The sequence below is a fragment of the Ipomoea nil genome, unplaced genomic scaffold, assembly GCF_001879475.1.
Source record: "Ipomoea nil cultivar Tokyo-kokei standard unplaced genomic scaffold, Asagao_1.1 scaffold0510, whole genome shotgun sequence".
In the NCBI taxonomy this organism is placed as follows: domain Eukaryota; kingdom Viridiplantae; phylum Streptophyta; class Magnoliopsida; order Solanales; family Convolvulaceae; genus Ipomoea; species Ipomoea nil.
In genome coordinates this window covers 663259-685924 of record NW_017616938.1, presented here as the reverse complement: position 1 = coordinate 685924, position 22666 = coordinate 663259, and the positions used below count along the sequence as shown (strand labels likewise).

At 34.0% G+C, this 22666-nt stretch overlaps 1 protein-coding gene across 2 annotated transcripts; it reads right to left on the bottom strand.

Moving 5' to 3' along the window:
• Positions 1–10675: 10675 nt before the first annotated feature.
• LOC109173947 (fatty acyl-CoA reductase 3-like) lies at positions 10676–22236 on the bottom strand. Of its 2 annotated transcripts, XM_019323269.1 has the most exons (10): positions 22092–22236; positions 21864–21967; positions 21066–21259; positions 20010–20110; positions 17045–17237; positions 16605–16766; positions 15818–15899; positions 15451–15723; positions 11290–11417; positions 10676–11119 (listed from the first exon to the last, which is right to left on the bottom strand). In XM_019323269.1, the coding sequence occupies exons 1-10, from the start codon at positions 22168–22170 to the stop codon at positions 10966–10968; spliced, it is 1470 nt and encodes a 489-aa protein (XP_019178814.1). In that variant the 5' UTR covers positions 22171–22236; the 3' UTR covers positions 10676–10965. The 2 variants fall into 2 exon arrangements, with proteins under 2 accessions (XP_019178814.1, XP_019178815.1); XM_019323270.1 differs by lacking the exon at positions 11290–11417 and having other exon boundaries at positions 11018–11119.
• Between the last annotated feature and the right edge of the window lie 430 nt (positions 22237–22666).

The window sequence follows — 22666 nt, the reverse complement described above, 5'->3', positions numbered from 1 at the left end:
ATATATATATATATATATATATATATATATATATATATATATATATATATATATATATATATATATATATATATATACATGCACACATGGTAATACATATATAAATCACACAAATTTTGGTAAATAAATAAATTTGTAACTTCTTCCCAAAAACAAATTTTAGAAGCCAAAAATAAATCTTGATATCAATTTTGAAAAGCTTTTTTGTATGGCAATTTTCTAAACAACACAAATAATACTTAAACACATATAGCACATGCAATTCACGTAACAAATATTTATCATGCCACAAATAACTTAAATTAGTTTAAGAGCACGTAGGCATGTAAATAAGTCATTCATGAAGATTAATACACATATACAAAAATTTACTTGCATTCCAAGCAAAAAAATAAACTAACATGCGATTAAACTCTAAATTTTCGAAAATTGCATATTTATCAAATCAATTTTGCATGGAACATAATTACACATAAAATAACACATGCAAATATATAAACAAATAGATAACATATATTTCAAAATTATTCACGTAATTTTCAAACAAAAACATGAACAAATAATACTAAATAAATTAAATTGAGCACCTGTATCAATTAAAATAAGGAGATTAAGTCCAGTGATACTTAGCACAATTCGATCATTCTCAATTCGTGCCTTAAGGTAGCATATCTCGTTTCGCATAAAGGCTTTGTGTGAATGTCTTCAACTTGGTTCTCCGAAGGGATATACTCGATTTTTAGATCTTTCTTTTCAACATGATCCCTTATGAAATGATGTCGAATGTCGATATGTTTGGTTCTTGAGTGAAGCACCGGATTGTGAGTAATCGCAATTGCACTAGTATTATCACAATAAATACTAACGTCATCACAATTTACTCCATAATCTTTCAATTGTTGCTTCATCCATAATATTTGCGCACAACAACTCCCTGCAGCAATGTATTCGGCCTCGGCGGTACTAGTTGCGATGGAATTTTGCTTTTTGTTAAACCAAGAAACAAGCCTTCCCCCCCCCCCCCCCCCCCCCCAAGAATTGGCATGTCCGGGAAGTGCTTTTTCTGTCTATTTTACAACCTGCAAAATCCTCATATGAAAAACCCGTTAGAGTAAAATCTGTACCTTTAGGATACCATAATCCTACGTTGATTGTTCCTTTTAGATATCTTATGATCTTCTTTGTTGCGGTGAGGTGGCTTTCTTTTGGATTTGCTTGGAATCTCGCACACACTCCCACAGCATAAGATATGTCCGGCCGGCTTGCAATGAGGTATAGAAGTGAACTAATCATTCCTCTATATTTCGTTTGATCGACATCTTTTCCATCTTCGTCTTTGTCTAGCCTCAATGATGTACTCATAGGAATTTTGATCGATGATTTTCCATAAAGGCCAAACTTCTTGATCAAGTCGCGGGTGTACTTGGCTTGGTTGATGAAAATTCCTTCTTTCATTTGTTTGACTTGTAAGCCCAAGAAGTAATTTAGTTCACCCATCATGCTCATTTCAAATCTCTTCTGCATAATCTTAGAAAACTTCTCACACAAAGAATTGTTAGTGCTTCCAAATATAATATCATCAACATATATTTGCACTAATAAAATATGTTCACCATCTTGAATTCTAAAGAGAGTTTTGTCAACTTGGCCTTTGGTGAATTCACAGCTTATCAAGAATATTGACAAGGTATCATACCAAGCTCTTGGTGCTTGTTTTAACCCATACAATGTCTTTTTAAGTTTGTAGACTTTGTCACCTTCGCCTTTTACCTCAAAACCTGGGGGTTGTTCGACATAAACTTCTTCTTCAAGTAATCCATTCAAGAATGCACTCTTGACGTCCATTTGGTAGACGGTGAAGTCCTTGTGTGCGGCATAAGCTAGGAAAATTCTTATTGCTTCAAGTCTTGCTACGGGTGCAAAGGTTTCATCAAAATCTATTCTTTCTTCTTGCGAATATCCCTTTGCAATGAGCCTTGCTTTATTCCTAACAATTACGCCGTCTTCATTTGCTTTGTTCCGGAAGACCCATTTTGTTCTTACAACATTGTGATCATTTGGTCTTGGAACAAGTTCCCAGACGTCATTCCTTTTGAAATGATCAAGCTCCTCTTGCATGGCGTCAATCCAACTCGGATCACTTAATGCTTCGTCCACTTCCTTTGGTTCCATTTGAGATAAATAGCACGTGAACAATGCTTCCATGGTTGAGGATCTTGTCTTCACGCCATCGCGTACATTTCCGATGACTAAATCTGGAGGATGATTTTTGAGCCATCTCAAATCTGGTTCAAATGGGTGCATGATACTAGATGGGTTCGCTGGTTGAGAACGGGAGGAATCTGTTCGAATTTCATCATTAATTTCTTGGTCTCCAACTTGATCTTCAACCTCATCTCTAATTGGTTCTCCAACTGGATCTCCAACCTCATCTCTAATTGGATCTCCAATTGGATCTCAAACCTCATCTCTATTAATATTATAATTAATTGTGCCACATGCACTTTCTGGATGAGAGGGGATTTTCTAGAGAATTGGTTTCCAGCTCATCTAAACTCTGCAAAATATTATCTTCACACGTATCATTAGTATCACCAAAATCAATTTGACACCTGTTACCATTTTGCATGTCTTCCACGTCCAGTGCAACATTTTTTACGTGCGATTTTTCATCAAACACCACGTGTATGGACTCTTCAACCACCATTGTTCTTTTGATTAATATTCTGAATGCTTTGCTGGTAGTCGAATATCCTAGAAAAATTCCTTCATCTGCACGCTCATCGAAAGCTTTTAGATGCAATTTATCATTAATATGAATAAAACATTTGTATCCAAAAATATGAAAATAATTAATATTTGGTTTTCTCCCTTTTTATAATTCATATGGCTTCTTCTTGTACTGCTTATGAATCATGCTTCTATTTTGTGTGTAGCAAGAAGTGTTGATAGCTTCCGCCCAATATCTTTTTGGGAGACCGGATGCACTAATCATCCCTCGTGCGGCTTCTTTAAGCGTCCGGTTTCTTCTTTCGGCTACGCCATTTTGTTGTGGCATTCTTGCAGCAGATAATTGATTTTAATTTAGAAATTCCTTGTACATCGCAAAATGATTGAATCATGCTATTCACGAACTCGGTTCCATGATCGGTTCGGATTTTTGATATTTTCATATCCTTCTCATTTTGGAGTTGCTTCAATAATTTTGGTAGCACTTGCTCAACTTCACTCTTCTTCTTGATAAACACGGTCCAAGTGTACCTGAAAAAATCATCAACAACAACAAGAGTATATTTCTTACCACTTATACTTACTGGATCAACCGGTCCAAATAAGTCCATGTGTAGTAAGCTTAGCGGTCTTGACGTTGACTCTTGCGTCTTTGATTTGAATGACGATTTTAATTTGTTTTTCTCGTTGGCATGCGTCATACACTTGGTCCTTCTTGAAGACAATATTTGGTAAACCTTCAACAAGATTTTTCTTTGCAAGTTGATTGATTGTCTTGAAGTTTAGATGGTTGAGCTTCCTATGTCATTCCCAATTTGCTCCATTCGAATTTCTGGTCATTAAGCATACAGACTCTTTGCTTGTGCTCCAATCAACCACGTACATATTTTTCTTCCTTGCTCCAGTGAGTACTACTTCCTTTGTTGTCTCATTTTTTATTAGGCACTTATCTTTGGAAAATTCCACAAGATAGCCTTTATCACAAAATTGACTAGTACTCAGCAAGTTGAACTTCAATCTTTCTACATACGATACATCTTCAATTTTTATTCCATTTCTTTCAAACGTACCAACTCCTTTGGTAATTCCATAATTTTGATTTCCTCCAAAAATCACTTTTGGTCCATCGATTTTCTTCAAATTCACTAGATATAATTTATTTCTCGTCATGTGGCGGGAGCAGCCACTATCGATGTACCAAACATCCTCTTCTTCCTCTGCTCCAAGGGCCATAAGACAATCTTCGCTTGAACTCAACTCATTTGATTTGCAAACTAGCGCTATATCATTTTCTGAACTTGAACTTTCATCGCTTGATGATGATTCGTCGGACTCATCATCTTCATTTGGCTCATCGCTCATGAGAACCTTTCTTTTGTCACGTTTGAATCTCCGATCTTTGTTGTCGAATTTATTTTATGTAGATTCAACGTTTTTGCCTTGATATTTGCTAACGATCGGATGCGGGCAATTTATTTTAAAATGTCCGGGTTTGCGGCAGTTGTAGCATAGATCGTTCATTTCTTCAACTTTTTCTTCATTCGGCTTCCATGCGGCATTTTGGTTTCCACGAGAGAAATTTTGATTTCTTCGTGATGAATATTTGTTGTCTCCTTTTCGCATGAATTTCCTGAACTTTTTAACAAAAAGAGCAAAATGTTCATCAGTCATAAAATCAACATTATCTACTGACCTGGAGGTTGACAGTTGTTCGGCCAATAGAGCTGGATTTCGAACTTCATAATCTTCATCATTTTTGGCCTTCATTTCGAACTCATATGCTTTAAGATCACTAAACAATTTGTCAATTGACAACGTTCTTAGATCTCGGTGATCTCGCATAGCCGTAACCTTCATATCCATGCGGATAGTAAGCCTCGTAGGATCTTGAGATTAATTTCTTTTTGGCTAATCTCTTTGCCAAGATCATTAATCTCTCCAAAATTTTTTATCATTCTTGCTTCCATATTGACAATGCTTTCATTTGATAGCATTTTGAAATCTTCGAACATCTTCATGGCTATAGTGAGCTTGTTATCCTTCTCTTGTTCATCACCTTCACCGATCTTGATGAGAGTATCCCAAATTTCTTTTGCGGTTGTGCATTTTTGAATTTTTGGGAATATTTTTCATCAACGGTTTTGAAAAGAATATCTTTGGCAATGTTGTCAAGATTATTTCTCTTTCTATCGTCTGATAACCATTCCGGTTTTGGCTTTGGTACATATTGTTGAGCATCGGATGATAGAAGAAATGTTGTGTTGACTTTCAATATTTCTATCGGTCCATTAGAAATAACTTCCCACATTTCATTGTGTAAGGCCGATAAATGAACCTGCATACGAACTTTCTAATCATTAAATTTATCAAGTGAGAATAATAAATTTTGTGCTAAATATTTATTCATCTTCTTGTGAGAAAAAGAATAATATAATTCAATCACACACTGGTAAAATGGATCTGCCTAGCAGTCAGAAACAAGGTTGACCCAAATAGACAACCTGCTCTGATACCAATTGTTGGTCCCAAAGGGGGTGTGGTAAAAGTCTAGAGGGGGGGGGGGGGGGTGAATAGACTTTTAAACATTTTCGCGAATACAACAATTGTTGAGGCGATAGAGAAACTAAAACTCTTAACTAGATTGTTAGAGTCTTGTGCACAGCGGAATAAATAAATACGAGTTGTGTGATTGTGTCAAATATATCCACGTGATAAGCAGTAAATGACACAAGACAATTTATAGTGGTTCGGAGGTGATATAATCTCCCTGCTCCACTTGCTCTTATCGTCCAAGAGCAATTCACTATATCCACCACTTCTTAGTTCCTAGATATAATGAATTTCCGTGATCTAGTGCTTTGATCACTAAGCCCACACTAATCACGCCAGTGCCTCCAACATTGCTACTTCGGATTTCACAGCTCCATGCTACTTTCCAGGATTTCACAGCTCCATGCTACTTTCCCCCCGTCTTCCACGATCCGGTCGACGTATCCCGTGATCTGGTGCTTTGATCACCAAGCCCACACCAATCACGCCCAGTGCCTCCGACACTGCTGCTTCGGATCTCAAAGCTCCGTGTGACAATCCAGGATTTCACAACTCCGTGTTACTTTCCCCCGTCATCGACGTATCCCGTGATCTAGTGTTTTGATCACAAAGCCTGCACTAATCACGCCCAGTGTCTCCGACACTGCTGTATCACTTGGTTGTAGAAAAACAAGTTTCACTGGCTTCCAACTTTGAGACTTCTTGAATGGATCTTCAATATACAGCAAGTCTCTCAATGATGAAGATTTTGAACACTCTTGAATATTTTCTCTTGAGCTTCTAAGTGTTTTATCTCACTTGGATATTTCGTATCTAGCTTGTTAGCTCTGTATATTTCTCACTTGTATTTCGTATGCTTTTCTCACGTTCAGAGCTCTGTTGGAAGTGCATTGATCTACTTCAATCTTCATCCTTTTATAGCTGGTTTTGAGAAGTTGTCCGTTGGAAAAAGACAATCTCAAATTTGAATTTCAAATCTCAAATTTGAATTCTTGTAGCCTTTGTAGAAGATCTGTAGCTTTCTCAGAAGATCATATTAAAAATGATATCTTTGACATTTGAGATATTTCAGTCGTTGCATAGCTCTTGGTCCATGTGAAGAGACTCTTAAAATATTTCTGATGCAGATCGTGTCTTCACGTGAAGGTGCTTCTTAAAATAATTCTGATGTAGATTCATGCCTTCTGGGACTTTCATCTTCAGTGTATTTTAATCTCTCTGTATGGGCTATTGATGAAGTTGTTTAATCTCTCTGTATGGGCTACTGATGAAGTTGTTTAATCTCTCTGTATGGGCTACTGATGAAGTTGTTTCGGCCAATGAGATCTCTTGATCTAGGTCTCATACTGGTGGTGAGATTTCAATCCTTGATTGGAACTTCATCTCTAACTTTAGCTCTTACTATATATAGTCTTTGAAACTTCATCTCCAACTTCAACTCTTACTATATATAGTCTTTGAAACTTCATCTCCAACTTCAACTCTTACTATATATAGTCTTTGAAACTTCATCTCTAACTTCATCTCATACTTCATCTTGACTTATGAAGACTTTGACTTACTTCATCTCATACTTCATCTTGACTTATGAAGACTTTGACTTGCAAACTGCATCTCTTACTTCAGCTCCAACCGCATCTCTTACTTTGCAAACTACATCTCTTACTTCAGCTCCAACCACATCTCTTACTTTGTCACTTCATCTTGACTTATGAAGACTTTGACTTGCAAACTGCAACTTATGAACCACATCTCTTACTTTGTCACTTCATCTTGACTTATGAAGACTTTGACTTGCAAACTGCAACTTATGAAGACTTTGACTTGTAAATTGCATCTCTTACTTCAGCTCCGCGGAGAGTCTCTTACACTTCTTTGACTTGCAAACTGAGTTCCGCGGAGCATCTCTTACTTTGTCTCATACTTCATCTTGACTTATGAAGACTTTGACTCCGCATCTCTTACTTTGTCTCCAAGTTCTATTATTTAATTGAATCTTCATCTTGACTTATGAAAACTTTGACTCCGCATCTCTTACTTTGTCTCCAAGTTCTATTATTTAATTGAATTTAATTGATTTCGAAACCTCAAACTTGATTTAACTCTTACTTTGTCTCCAAGTTCTATTATTTAATTGAATTTAATTGATTTCGAAACCTCAAACTTGATTTAATTACGAAACCTCTTTTCAAACCTCAGCTTTTTGATTTCGAAACCTCAAACTTGATTTAATTACGAAACCTCTTTAATTTTGCCTTATAAAATTGTAAAGAATAAGTTTTAAACCTGAGATCTTGTGATTTATACATCAAGCTTTCATCCATCTCGCCTGTATAGATTATTGGTTATTGTAGCATATTCCTTGATGTACTTCTATCTTTCCATAGATGCTTGATCTCCAAGGTAACTTCATGCAATCTCGTTTGCTTCTCATTTCTTCGTATGAGATTATCAGTATGACTTCTTCTTTGATTTGGGGCATGTGGGCTTATTTAAGTATACATATCATATGCATACATCTCCTTCTTCTTCTTCTTCTTCTTTGTATTTTTTCCTTTCTCTATATTTGTTAATTTTCCTTTCATGGTCTATGACACGCCTAGACTTAACAAATAAAATTGGGGATTCTAAAATACAATTTGGCATATCAAAATCTATTACAATATATTCCTAACACACAACCACAGGTACTGCATATCGACGATCAAACATGGGAGGAGTCCGCTGATCTATTGCTGCTGGTGACTCGCCCCATTGCTGCTCAACTACCGAAGAGGGAGGTCGCCAATAGGAGCTGATGCTGCTGGTCGGAGAAGCAGTCACCATCTACGCCGGAGGAAGCTCGACGGGGATTCAATCTATCCTTCGCCTGGAAGAAGCTGCTAAGCCAGTGGGTACTGTAGGTCAACGAACGAGAGAGGAGTCCGCCGAGCTGCTGTTGTTGGTGACTCATTGTTGTTGATTAACTGCCAAGTAGGGAGGTCGCCGATAGGAGCTGCTGCTACTGGTCGGAGAACCCGTTGTCATCTACGCCGGAGGAAGATCGCCGAGGATTTGATCCATATATTGCCGCTGTCCTCCAGAACTGGCTACATTAACGCTGGCGAGAGAAGAGGTCACTGGATCTGCAGTTCAAGTTCGTTCCAACCACCCCATCCACCATAGATTTTTCGTTGCTCAATGGAAACAAAACTCTGGTGGCTATGTTTTCAACTTTATATATATATATATATATATATATATATATATATATATATATATATATATATATATATATATATATATATATATATATATATATATATATATATATATATATATATATATATATATATATATATATATATATATATATATATATATATATATATATATATATATATATATATATTGAAAGGTTCCCGTGCGGTTGTGCGGTTATTAATGTGCGTGAGATTTGTACTCAATGTGCGTGAGTGTTGTGTCTAATGTGCCTGAGATTTGTATTTAATGTGCGTGAATGTGTAAAATGCAGCAGAAAATATGGATATCAGCTTCTTCCCCATCCCCAGTACCTGCACTCTGTGAGTTGCTTCAGAATAACTTCGATTATTGGGTTGCTCATAATGTGGTATGGAATATGCTGGCATGTGCTTATTCGACATCTGAGATGGTTGCTGATACTCTTTTTGTTTTATCCAAGATGAAAGATTTGAATCTTCAAGTTTCAATAACGACATATAATAGTGTGTTGCTCTGCTTTACTGATGTTTACAATGAAATAAAAGCTTCCCAAAGTGAATACACAAATTCTATCCTTATCAATGGTCTATGCAGACCGATCTTGGTGCGAGAATCTGGAACTTCTGTTGTTTGCTTCAATTCCAGATTGTTGAAAATTCTCTTATTACTCACGCACATTAAGCACAAATCTCACGCATATTAAGCACAATACTCTGGCACATTAAGTACAAAACTCATGCATATTAACATGACGCACATTAAGTACAAATCTCAAGCATATTGAGAATAACACTCACGCACATTAAGTATAAACCTCACGCACATTAATCCACCGCACGGGAAGCAACAAATGCACCTGATCCCTTCCCTATATATATATATATATATATATATATATATATATAGAAGAGCGCTCATATGCGGCGGGGTCTTACGGTGCGGCGGTGCGGTCAAATTCCAGAATACACCAACAGTGTTAACAATATGCACCAACAGTGTAATAAAAACACACCCCAATGAAATGTAATAAAACATCACAAAATACACCACAGACTCAAAAAAACACACCATATAACTCACCACCCCCAATGGTGTATTTCCGAACAGTGTATGGTGTTTTTACTCACACCTAATGGTGTGTGTTTGGTGATGCAGGGCTCTGTTTACTCTGTTTTGTGTGGTGTATTTCCTAACGTTGATGGTGCATATTTGGTGAACTATTGGTGTTGCCGCACCGTAAGAAATAACCGCACCGTAAGACACTGCCGCACCTGAACCCGCCTATATATATATATATATATATATATATATATATATATATATATATATATATATATATATATATATATATATATATATATATATATATATAGAATTTATAAAAAAACAAAAATACAAAATATTTTAAAAAGACACGTGTCGACCATGTGAAGATTTAACTTGTTAAACAAGTTTGGACTTAATTGAACAATTTTACAGGTTTAGGGAATCTGAATGGAATTTTTTTAATTAGGGGACCCAATTGCACTATCCATTCGACTTAGGGGGGCCAATTTGACTCTTTTTCCTTGATTTTATTAATCAAATTTGGAGTTCTCATGCACTCGAAGTCGCAAAGTGGAGCTTGAACTTTCTCGAAAAGTTCTTCGATACTGACGCGTATCATACATATATATATATATATATATATATATATATATATATATATATACACTTAATGAATCATATTGTAAATTATATTATGAAAACTTTAACTAGGTACATGAATGCAAATTTGTTTGATAAACAATGTGTAATGGTGGAAAGACAAATTTCTTATATTTATAAGAGAATTTTAACATGACGTCAAAAAAGATAAATACGTAATTAAATAAATTTAGTAGATTCTCAGTTACTTGGGAAAAAAGAATTATACTTCTCTTAGGTGTGATTTACTTTTTTTGATATCATAAAATGTGATTCCTTGACCCGAACTTTCTTAAGTCAAATATTGCACCAAACGTGACTACGTAAAAATAATTTATTTCTACCTTTTAAGTTCCCTGGAAAGTTTAAACTTTAATTTCCTAACCACCAAACGCGCTCTTAGGATCTCCCGGCCCTTCCCCATCAATCCAAAAAATAAAAATGTAACTTATACTAAATGCACAAACGCATTCAAAAAAAAAAAAAATGCACAAACAATCCATTTAATTGTGAATTAATCCAGGAGAATACAACAAATTAAAAACTGATGATAATGGAATTGAACATCAATATCTCCATTCACTGATCATAACACGTTTTAAGATTGTCTAAAATAACGGAATGCAGCTGGATTACTTTCTGCTAACTTCATTCTTGGACGACAGACAGAGATTTATAAAATCTATGATTATGTCCCTCCCATAATAAAGTTAATTAGCCCATAATTTCAAGTTTCTGAAATTAAACAATATTTATGCAGCTTCATTAATTAATTAATTACTTGTAATTGCGCTTTATAACTCCAGGAATGTGATCTTTCAGGAAATAATCATCCCAATTGATGACTTTTGGATCAAAATAGAAGATATCAGTTTCAATGCCTCCTCTTTTTGCTGCTCTCCACAGCTTTTCTGTGTTCATGTCATCAAATCTGTGTACACAACTCAAAGTTAGCTACCAAACAAGTCTAGCTTATATAATAAGTTTATCAAAATTTTACATTAAACTCAAAAGAGACGTTTGGGGTGATAGGAATATAGTTGCGATTATTTTATTGAATAAATTAATGTAAAATAAAGAAGGAATTAATTAAGTACTTACACCCCCTTGAAGAATAAGTATGGTCCATAAAGGTCTACAAGCCTCATTAGAAACTTGATTTTGAGGTTCATCTCATTGTATGTTGTCTGGAAATACTTGCAAAATGCTGTATTGACTATTCCCAAACCCTACATATTAAAACATATTTATTATCAATGTCAAAAGCTAATTTAAGGTAGTTTGCATGCATTAATGTGTTTACGTTTACGTGTCTTGAGGGAAAAAAATAATAATAAAATGGCGTCGGAACACTAAATCAAAAGGTTTACATGGTCTATACGAAAACTTAATTTGCTAAGTGATTGTTAAGATGGGCTTTCAACACCTATAAATATGTAAGAGAGCATTCAATATGTATCCCTTAGATGCTTTAAAGTTAGCCTAATTCAAACATTTAAAATGAGTAAAAAGACATTTTTGGTCCTAGACTTATAGTGACACGGACAATTTTAGTCCTCCATAAGACAATTTTGGTCCTCCGTCTGCATTTCCGTTACATGACTGTTTAAGAAAGGAGTATTTACGTCATTTCATGATATCTCCTCCTCTTTATTCCATCTTTTCAGTTTTGTTCTTCATTGCAAAGAGGAGGGTATTGCCACACACCCACTTTGCATATTCTTCTTCTATCTTAGAACTTCTATACTAATAGTTGTCACCAGAAACATTTAATTCAGAAGCACCACCACCGGCACTTGTCCCAGAACCTACTCTACTCTTGAAGCCACCGCCTCCATATGCCTGACCTTGATTCCTCGTGACATTAGGACAGTTCACAGAGTTATGTCCCATACCACCACAACTGTTACAGTTTGTGCACATGTGGGAACTAGCCGGTGCTTGCCCAGAACCACCATATCGATTCCCATATGGACCGGCTTGACTTGTCTGCACTCTGCTTCCAATAGTTCCATCACTGCTGCCATAATTCATAACATTACCCCGCTTCTCTAAGTCCACTTCCAAATGCAGTATTGTTCAGTCCTGAGCTTGGAGCTACATTCTTAGCATTTGGAGCAACAGAATTCAGGGTGTGTTTGGTTCGCACATAGGAATCGGAATTGGAATGGGTATCAAATACTTGGTAATGGTAATGAGTTTTGGTGAAAGTATTTAACATGTTTGGTAGTAGGGTGGAATGGGAATGGTTACTAATAGTAGTGCTTGAGAATGAATAAGGGAATGAAACCCTTATTTTATTTGGGTATGGATTTTTCAATTAATGGGGTATTCGAAACCCATAGTAGTGTTCTAAAAACCTATCAACCAAACAACAACAATCACTTTCATACCCATTCCTATGTGCAAAACCCACCAACCAAACACACCCTCAATTCCTCTGCTTTGAGCTTATCAATCATGTTGGTCTCTGATTGGGGATTAACCTTCTCCACTTTTACTGCAGTAGACTTTACACGCACCTCATCACTGAACATTTCCTCTTTGACCTTCAATTTGAAAATATACTTCTTAAAAAGAACATTTCGCATAACTTCTTGAAATTTCTCGTCATCTTGTTCTTCATTTTTCATGTAATGCAAATCTTTCGCAGGCATTCCCATGATCTCCTCACCACATTCCTAGAATGCAGTTACCCAACTCAAGCCAGTATGATCCTGAATCTGGAATTGAAGAATGTATCGATAATCACATTACCTTTTGAAATCAAATATACTTTATTTGGTTCAATCTGGTTGTAAAATTGGCCAGCCACTGCATTAAAGCATGTTACCCTTATTTCCCCACCATCTGAATCAAGAAGATCAAAAGAGAATACTTTACCATCACCTCGGGCACTATTGTAGTGTCTAAGTTCTCCTTTTGCAGTTACCCTGGCCTTTATAGTCCATCGGTTCTGATAAGGATTCAGAGCAGCAATAAGAATAATACGTGGAGGTGCTTCATTCCTAGCTATGGTCCCTCTGTTTGAAAACATTGCCCTCCGCTGCCGACACCTTTCCGGCTCCGCCTCCACCATCGCCGTCGTCAAGAAGATCCACATCGTTTTTCAAACTCTTGTGTGTTTCATCGCAGAGAGTACTTACTGGGACGCAAAGGTCGTGGGTGAAGTTGGTGGAGGAGTGGGGGTTGAAGAAGTAGTTGTCGGCAGGGGAAGAGGTGGTCTCGGCGGAGTGAGGGAGGAGGTGGTGGTCCGACGAATCGTCTAGGGCGGAAGAGGGGAAAATGTAGGCGGTGTAAAAGTCTATAAGATGGAATAACGCATAGATGGAATAAAGTGGAACAAAAATCATGAAATGACGCAAATACCTTTCTCTCAAACAGTCTTCTAACGGAAATGCAGACGGAGGACCAAAATTGTCTTTGCCACAATAAGTGTGTCCATAAATTGTCTAAATTTTTTATGAAGGACTAAAATTGTCCGTGCCACTATAAGTCTAGGACAAAAAATGTCTTTTACTCCATTTAAAATTGATGCTAGACTTAAAATTATAGCCTCTAATTCTTTTTTTTTTTTTTTTTTGAGTACTGCCGACTCTATAACAATGCAGTATCTGTTCATAACTACTTCCTCAACCTATTGAAACACAAAGAGTCAATATCGCCTCCACTGAGCTTCTAACGTTTAGTGATTTTCATTCTTAGTTATTTTATGTGAACTTATATAGAATTTTAAGGGAACGTTATGCTGTGGAACCATGCCTACCTTGCAAGGTAGGCACGGTTCATGATTCATAATTTCTATACTGTAGATTCATAATTTTTAAACTGTAAATTCATAATTTCTATATCGTAGATTCATAATTTAAATACAGTAGATTCATAATTTCTATACCGTAGATTCATAATTTAAATACAGTAGATTCATAATTTCTATACTGCAGATTCATAATTTCTATAATGCAGATTCATAATTTCTAAACTATATAGTTATCAAATTATGAACATATAGTTCTGTAATTTGTGAATACAGAGTTCAACAATTGGGAATATAAAAAAATTATGAACATATAGCTCTATCACATGTTCACAAACCTAATACTGTAGATTCATAATTTCTATATTGTAGATTCATAATTTCTACACTGTCGATTCTTACTGAAGACGAAACAATGTGATTGCGAAAAGAAAAAAGCTGTTAACGACAAGTGAAAAATATTTTTTTTATAAAAAATTTATAAATTACAGTATTTAAATTATGAATCTGAAATCATGCCCGCTTTACAAAGTAGGCACGTTTCCACAGCATAATTTGCCAATTTTAAGGCTTGCTACTTAGTGGGCCTAGATTTGATTGGCCCGACTTGCTCCCTTAAAGGCCCATAGCTGGGTGGGCAAGCCTATCATTTTTATTTTTTTTTTTTGCAAATACATTCTAATTTTTTAAGTCTCTATTATCTAACATATAGTAATCCTTTATTATATAATAAAGCTATATGGTTTGGGAAATAATTAATGTTACAATTAATGCCACAACATCTTTTATTATATAAAAAAAAAAAAAAAGCACAACATTTAAAAAATAAAATAGCTATATATTATATAATCATATAAAAAAACTTTTGAAAAATAAAATAGCTATATATATTATATAATCATATAAAAAATGTGCTCAATTAGAGTTTAAATTTACACATACAAAATTTGAAATTTGCTTTCCAAATGTAATTATCTTAGTTATTATTCGTATTGTGAAAATTATAATATAGATGAAATACAATTAAGAATAAAACAATGTAATTATGTAAATTCTCTCTATAAGTTTATTTGAATATGCACATAATGTCATAATTAGAGATTATATTAACCATACAAAATTATAATTTTAATATTAATTTTAATTTTAATTGTAATTTTGTATTCTATAAAAATAATAAATACTTGACCAGTGGAAGCTCAAAAATATTATTATATTAAATAATTTAAAATATTTTACTTTTTCTATTTTTATTTATATTTATAATAACATAATTTTTTCCTGTGCATCGCGCGGGTGAATTACTAGTATTCTAATATACTAAACTAATATTCTAACAAATAATATTCTAATTTCATTGTCACCATTATTCAAATTAAATCCTAAATTCCCTAAGTACTTTTACTAGTCTAACATCATACAACACTATAAAAATAATAAAATGCATAAACAATAACAATACTAATTTAAGTTTAAAAATATTCATCAAAAAAGTTGTTACATACCTTCAAAGGGAGCAAGTAACGGATGGTCATGTATCGTTGAAAACTAGCCATACTGCTTAACACAGTCACCTTCCCAACTCTCACCGCCTTTCCATCTTTTCCGATCCATGGGTGCCGTGTGAAGTAACGGTAGCCGAAGTCTTGGATGCGCGAGAACTCGATCGGGTTCGACACCGACGATCCCACGTGGTATATGCTCTCACCGCTGCCTCGTTCATCGGCGTGAGCCACCATTGCTACTATCATCACGTTCACCACCATATCAGCTGGAATCTAAAATATGTAGAATCCCGGTTACTATTAGTTCAAACTTTTAATTAAGAACAGATAAAATGTATCATTCGATTCGGCGTGTAATACTACTTACCACATCTGTAATGGTTTTAGGATCACCAAGGAAGCATGTTAGTTTTCCTTTACCATAACCAAGTCCCAAGCTATCAATTGTTCTGCACATGTATAGCGCACAAAGATAATGGAGATGTTTGGTAAATAGCTGTTAGCTGATTGAGTTAGTGGATTTGACTAGATGATAGCATTAGCTGATTATAGAAAGGTGTTAGGTAAACATGCATGCACAATCTAAGAATTAAACAGAAAAAGGAAAATGATCAAATAAGTGCTTAAACTTTATATAAAAAATAATAATAAAATTGAGTTTATAAATTTTTAAAAGATATAATTATAACTTATAAGCATCAACTTGTCATTTTTGTGCCCTATCTTAACCAAAAAATCAATTATTCGCTAGTAATAACCAGTAATTAGGGCTCTGGTGATGAAAATCAGCCGTCATAAAAGAAATGGTACGGTGGCCGATTGCCTTCGAAGAAGTAGAATGAAGGTCAGGGTCGGGGCCATCGACAAACGGTTGCTGATCACCTTCTTCTTTGGAGAAGTCACGGGCATGTTATTACCTACCTTCTCCAATGAAGAAGAAGTAGGTGATTGATGACTGATTGCCGATCTCCCATTTTCCTCACTTATTACAGTTATTATAGGTGGATATTCGGTTATTGGTCACATATACACAAAAATAAAAAATTGATGAAATTATTGTAATATTTTAAAATTCAAAATTTTAAAGTATAAGAAATTATTTGACTCCTTTCTTATTAAAAAATGAATTAAAGTTAATCTATAGAAGTGTGTACCTGATCCCTTCAACCCATCCAGGGAAAGGCTCTTTGTATGTGCCAGTAATAATGGTTGGACGTATAATAACAACTGGCAAATCTTCTTTAAACTCCCCCAAAACCATCTCTCCCAAGGCTTTTGTGAATACATATGTGTTTGGCCACCCATACATCCTTGCCCTTTCACAACATTTAAATAACATTTTTAATCATAAGATAGATCAAATCATTCTTCATTTTTTGAGTCCTATTGACACTATTATAATGTAATATCTGTCCATACATACTTTCTCTACATATTGAAGCACAAAGAAAAAATTGTGATCTCACATTTGAAAAAATCACAAAGGTATCATTGAGCTACAAGCTACTTGGTAAATTAAACTATATATTTTTTTTTTGTTTGAAATGTGGCAAATTAAACTTTAGTTAGGTATAACATAAGAGATTTGAAGTACCTTTGAATTCCCAAATCTTTCATGGCTGAGGTGATGGATTCTTGTGAAGCATTGTCACGAGTTAGATCTCTTAATGCTTCTTCCATCACCCTCTTCTCTTCATCAATGTCAAGACCAGATTTCCCATTTAGTGCCTCTCCCATTTTGTATGGGCTCTCTGCTATTAACCCTTCCTTTATACCAGATACATATGCTGAAAAATTATATATTCACTATGTTAATAACTTAAATGATGACTGTATATATATATATATATATATATGTATATATATATATATATATATATATATATATATATATCTAAAAACATAATAAGTCTCAATCAAAGTTATATCCCTCATTTATGTCCATGTTTTTAATGCTAATCATTTTGTACATTGTGCTTTTAGAGTTGTACTATATAATTTTTTGGACAAAAATACCCCTACCGTTATAACTTCCGTTATCTTTTTTATTATTTTCTCAACCTACTGAAGTACAAAGAGCCAATAACGCCTCCACTGAAGCTCGAAATCACAACCTTCCAAATGAAAGTCCAACCTGGATACCATTAGACCACATAGTCCTAGTAGGAATTTGTTAGTTTTTAAAAAAAAAAAAAAATATTGGGCATATGTTTTTGCGCATCACGCATAGAAAAGACTAGTATATATATATATATATATATATATATATATATATATATATATATATATATATATATATATATATATATATATATATATATATATATATATATATATATATATATATATATATATATATATATATATATATATACACTACTGGAAATTCTGAAATTTCCGACCACCTGAAAATGATCTTAAATTAAGTTGATACCAAAAAGTCCAAAAAGTGGTCGGAAATAGCAACAAAGGTTTTTCCGGATACCAAAAGTGGGCGGAACAAGACTTTCAACTTGATTTAAGATCACTTTCAGGTGGTCGGAAATTTCAGAATTTCCAGTAGTGATATATATATATATATATATATATATATATATATATATATATTACATCTTTTTTTAAAAAAAAATTGAAACTACAATTGTAATTCAATTCATATACAGATAAACATATCAATAATATAATAAAGGAAAATCACACTTTTTATCCTCAATTGTTCTAAAATTATAAGTTTGATTTTCGATTTCAATTTTTTATAAATATGATCCTTTAATTGATAAATGATCGAGTTGTAAATTCAACCATTTACCGAACTGAGATGTCAAATTTCATTTGTATCTAGAACCTTATGAGGGCATATTAATAACTCTAATCCATTCTTTATTTTCTCATACAACCCAAGTTTAACATCTCAATTATTTGATTGACTAAATTTATGACTTTTTTTAATGATTAAAGGATCATATTTGTAAAATTAAAATAGATGGAGTATATTATAACTCAAGAACAATTAAGGGAAGAAAATTAGATTTATAACTCAAAAAAAATTAAGAGGCGTTATTGGCTCTTTTTTGCTTCATTAGGTTGAGAAAGTAGTTATGAACAGATACTAAATTATAATAGAATCATTAGCATTCAAAAAAAAAAAATTAACAACTCAAAATGGTTGACATATATAATATGATGAAAATAAGATTACAAATAAATTATTTAATTATATGTTAATTAACCGTTATATGTTATTATGGAGGTGTAATTATTTATTATATTTTATTATTGGATCCCGTTGACATTTGTTGGTCACATTTCTTGCCCATGAAAGACTCGAGCGTTACAACTACAAATTACTCATAAATCACTTTCCAATTAAGAACCTTAGCTTATATAAGAAACATAGAATGATGGTTGCAATTTGGTGAACAAGATCACACTAATAAGAAAATCACCCATAACTTAACCACCAAATCCTCTAAGACTTTTTTCTTTTGTTTCTATTTTATTTTATTTTTTAGTTTAGCTACACCGCACTAGAAAGACCATGTGTGGAAATCAAACTCATAACCGTGCAAGTACGAAAATCATGTTTCACCCACTCGAAACTCCTCCCAAAGCATTTTTTTTTTTTCTTTTTTGGTGTGACGAGTGAGATCCACAACCACTACTCGAGGTCTACACTAAGTAAATTCTGCTCATGTGTAATAGTACACAAACCATACAAGAGAGATAAACCCACTGCTAGAAATTATGCAATTTCCGACCACCTGAAAGTGATCTTAAATCAAATCGAAAGCAAAAAGTGGTCGGAAATAGCGATCACTGCTGGAAATTATGAAATTTCCGACCACCTGAAAGTGATCTTAAATCAAGTCGAAAGTCTTGTTCCGACCACTTTTGGTATCCGGAAAAACCTTTGTTGCTATTTCCGACCACTTTTTGCTTTCAACTTGATTTAAGATCACTTTTAGGTGGTCGGAAATTCTATAATTTCCAGTAGTGGATAAAGGTTTTTCCGGATACCAAAAGTGGTCGGAACAAGGCTTTCGACTTGATTTAAGATCACTTTCAGGTAGTCAAAAATTTCATAATTTCCAACAGTGACCACACTAGAAAGACGCTATGTGATAGGTTTGACTGAGAAGGTATTGACAAGAACTAGTTTTTTTTTTATTCTTGGTTTGAACCGGTCAACTATGGACAATCTAGACTGATTTACCTTTTTGTGATTATATACAGACCAGGGTGGTAGATTACAATGTGAGTTTCACCCATAGTACATTTTCGGATAACGCTTATAGGCTTTTTCGTAAAATATAAAATGCTCGTACATACAATTTTAGTTGATTATTTCGTGACAACCTGCGTAAAATTGAAAAGAAAAATGCTTTCTATCTCTTCTAATTTTTCACCTCCTAACATGCCTTGTAATTATCGGGTGCCAAGAATTGACAGACCCCCGGCCCAAAATTTTTAATAAAAGATTAATGTATTTAATTAAATAGTGCCATGTCAAGGAGGTGAAATTAGGAGGGAATTTGCTTAGAAGGTAAATTAGAACTAACCAGTAGATACATGAAGAAGAATTCGTAATTTAGGGCATTTTTTGGCAAAGTTTAATACGTGCTTAGGTCCCATGGTGTTAACTCCCAGTGCCACATCGTATCTGCAAACATTGTCAGAAGAAGGTTATTGTTTAATAAAATTTATTATATACTCGTATATATATATTATGCAAACACGCATCAATAATGTTAGAAACGCATAACAAAAAAATGCATTAATGTACCAAAAAACGCACCATTAAGTACGCATCACCACAAAATGCACTATTAGGTATGTATGAACGCACTACACAGTGTTCGAAAACGCACAATTAGGTGTGAGAAGGTATGGTGTATTTTTTTAGGTGTGTGGTGCATTTTATGGTGCATTGCTGCATTTCATTGTTGTATGTTTTCTAACACAATTGATGCGTTTTTACATACCAAATGGTGTGGCTGCACCGACCGCACGTTAAGGTATGGTCGCATTTAAGTTGACATATATATATATATATATATATATATATATATATATATATATATATATATATATATATATAGTGGCGGAGCCAGGATTTACGTTGAGTGGGGGCGAAAATGCAAAAGTTAAATGAATTAAAAAATGTTCAAATACGAATAAAATTGTTAAACAACAATATGCTAACTAACATTAAATAATTATTCCAAATAAACAACTATACCAATTAACATTAACGATTTTTTAGCAAATGTATTCGTCCTTAGTAATTAACATAACTATTAAACAACTACATCAGTACAAATGGAAGGTAACTAAACCTCACAAAAAAACAACTCTAAGATTCGAACTACTGACCTTTCACTCAAATTATAAGGTCAAATAACAGCTTAACCATCTCAATCAAACCTAACTTTGCTTAATTGTTGGTATGTTTAATATATATTCAGTTTATATGGAGTAGCAGCCCCCACTGCCCCCATTGTGGCTCCGCCACTGTGTGTGTACATATATATATATATATTTATTTATTTATTTATTTAGTTTATTTATGAATAAAAGGATGTATAAAAAATAAAAATAGGGTTGGTAGAAAATACCTTTCATCAAACTTAGTGGTTGCAGCTAGATTAACGACAGCATCTACTTCACTCAACATTCGAGTCAGCAAATGGGAATCCTTAACCCCTAAATTCTCATACGAAACGTCGCCAGCTACAACTGTTACCTTCTCTGAAATTACGGAATTCCCACACTTCTCTTTCAGGATTTGGAATATTTCCTTCCCAATAATCTGAACAAAAAATCAATTCAATATGCATGGTTCATACAATAAATTATTATTATTATTATTATTATTATTATTATTATTATTATTATTATTATTATTGCACCTAGAAAATCGAAGTGTACATAAAATTAAATCTTATCATAGATTATAGATCCAATGTACTCATAATATAAATAATTCTCTAGTTTATTGTGTAACACTATTTATATCAAATTTTATACTATTTGATAAGAAAATATTAATTAATTAGCTCTTACACAGAGAGAGTGTGTGTGAGTGTATGTGTATATAGGGTCTGGTTTCTGTATAAACATGACTTTTCGTGTGATGTGGTCACTCACCATTAGGTATGCATAAATGCATCATAAAGTGTTCAGAAATGCACTAGGTGGATGCATTTGTGTGGTGCATTTTCAAACACTGTGTGGTGCATTTATGCATACTTAATGATAGAATCTGCAGTGTCGCATGGGAAGCCCTATCCTCATTTGAACCTATATATATACTACTTTTTATATAAAATAAAAATTCCCTTGCCGGAACTACAAATAAAAATAACTAAAATGAAGTTTATTTGGTTAGGTGTGAGAAGCATGGTTGCATGTACCTCAGTGTTGAAACGTTGTAAAGCTGCCTCTGTGTCTGCTGCTCTTAGTAGAAGGTAGAGCTTCTTCACATTTGGCTGAACCCTGAGTATTTTCTCCAAAAAAACTGCATATATACACATTTCAAAATAAACAACAAACTAAAACATATTTTTTTTAAAAAAAAATCCAAGAAATATATTATAATTAATATGGGTGGGTTCCCGGCGGCGGGTAGCTTAGTGTACTACTTTTTGCAAGAAAGCCGGCGGCGCCGGTGACAAGAATGGTGGTGTTGTCAAGAAACTGGAGAGCGCTGCCCAACTCCATAGCTGAACCAATTAAGCAAGAAAATTAAAGAGAAATGAAAGATGGTGAGAAGATCAAGAAGGGCTCAATACAATTTGCACTGGAAACTTCATATATTTATATAGTGTCCACATTGATTAAGTGATATTATTTAATTAAACTTCTCCAAAAGGTTGAATCCTCAATTCCGGTCCGACAGAACATTTGGATGGATGTAAATTATGGTGACTCAATGACTCAGCAGACAAGACCAATTGCGATGCTTACAAAGCATATATAATTCTCACACTGGCGCTGTCAAAAGTTCGAACTTTTGTCTCTTTTTCTAAATACTGTCACCTAACCTCACTGTTGGAAATTATGAAATTTCTGACCACCTGAAAATGATCTTAAATCAAGTCGAAAGTCTTGTTCCAACCACTTTTGGTATCAGTAAAAATCTTTATTGCTATTTTCGATCACTTTTTGCTTTCGACTTGATACAAGATCACTTTCAGGTGGTCGGAAATTCCATAAT

What these genes read in the sequence shown, in the direction of transcription:
- LOC109173947 (XM_019323269.1), bottom strand. Translation starts at nt 22,170, where the DNA reads ATGGAGTTGGGCAGCGCTCTCCAGTTTCTTGACAACACCACCATTCTT. An exon ending in AAAGATTTGGGAATTCAAAG is followed by an intron (nt 16,767 to 17,044) that starts GTACTTCAAATC and finishes ATGTTGTGAAAG; the next exon opens with GGCAAGGATGTATGGGTGGC. An exon ending in GTTACTTGCTCCCTTTGAAG is followed by an intron (nt 11,418 to 15,450) that starts GTATGTAACAAC and finishes TTTAATATGTAG; the next exon opens with GGTTTGGGAATAGTCAATAC.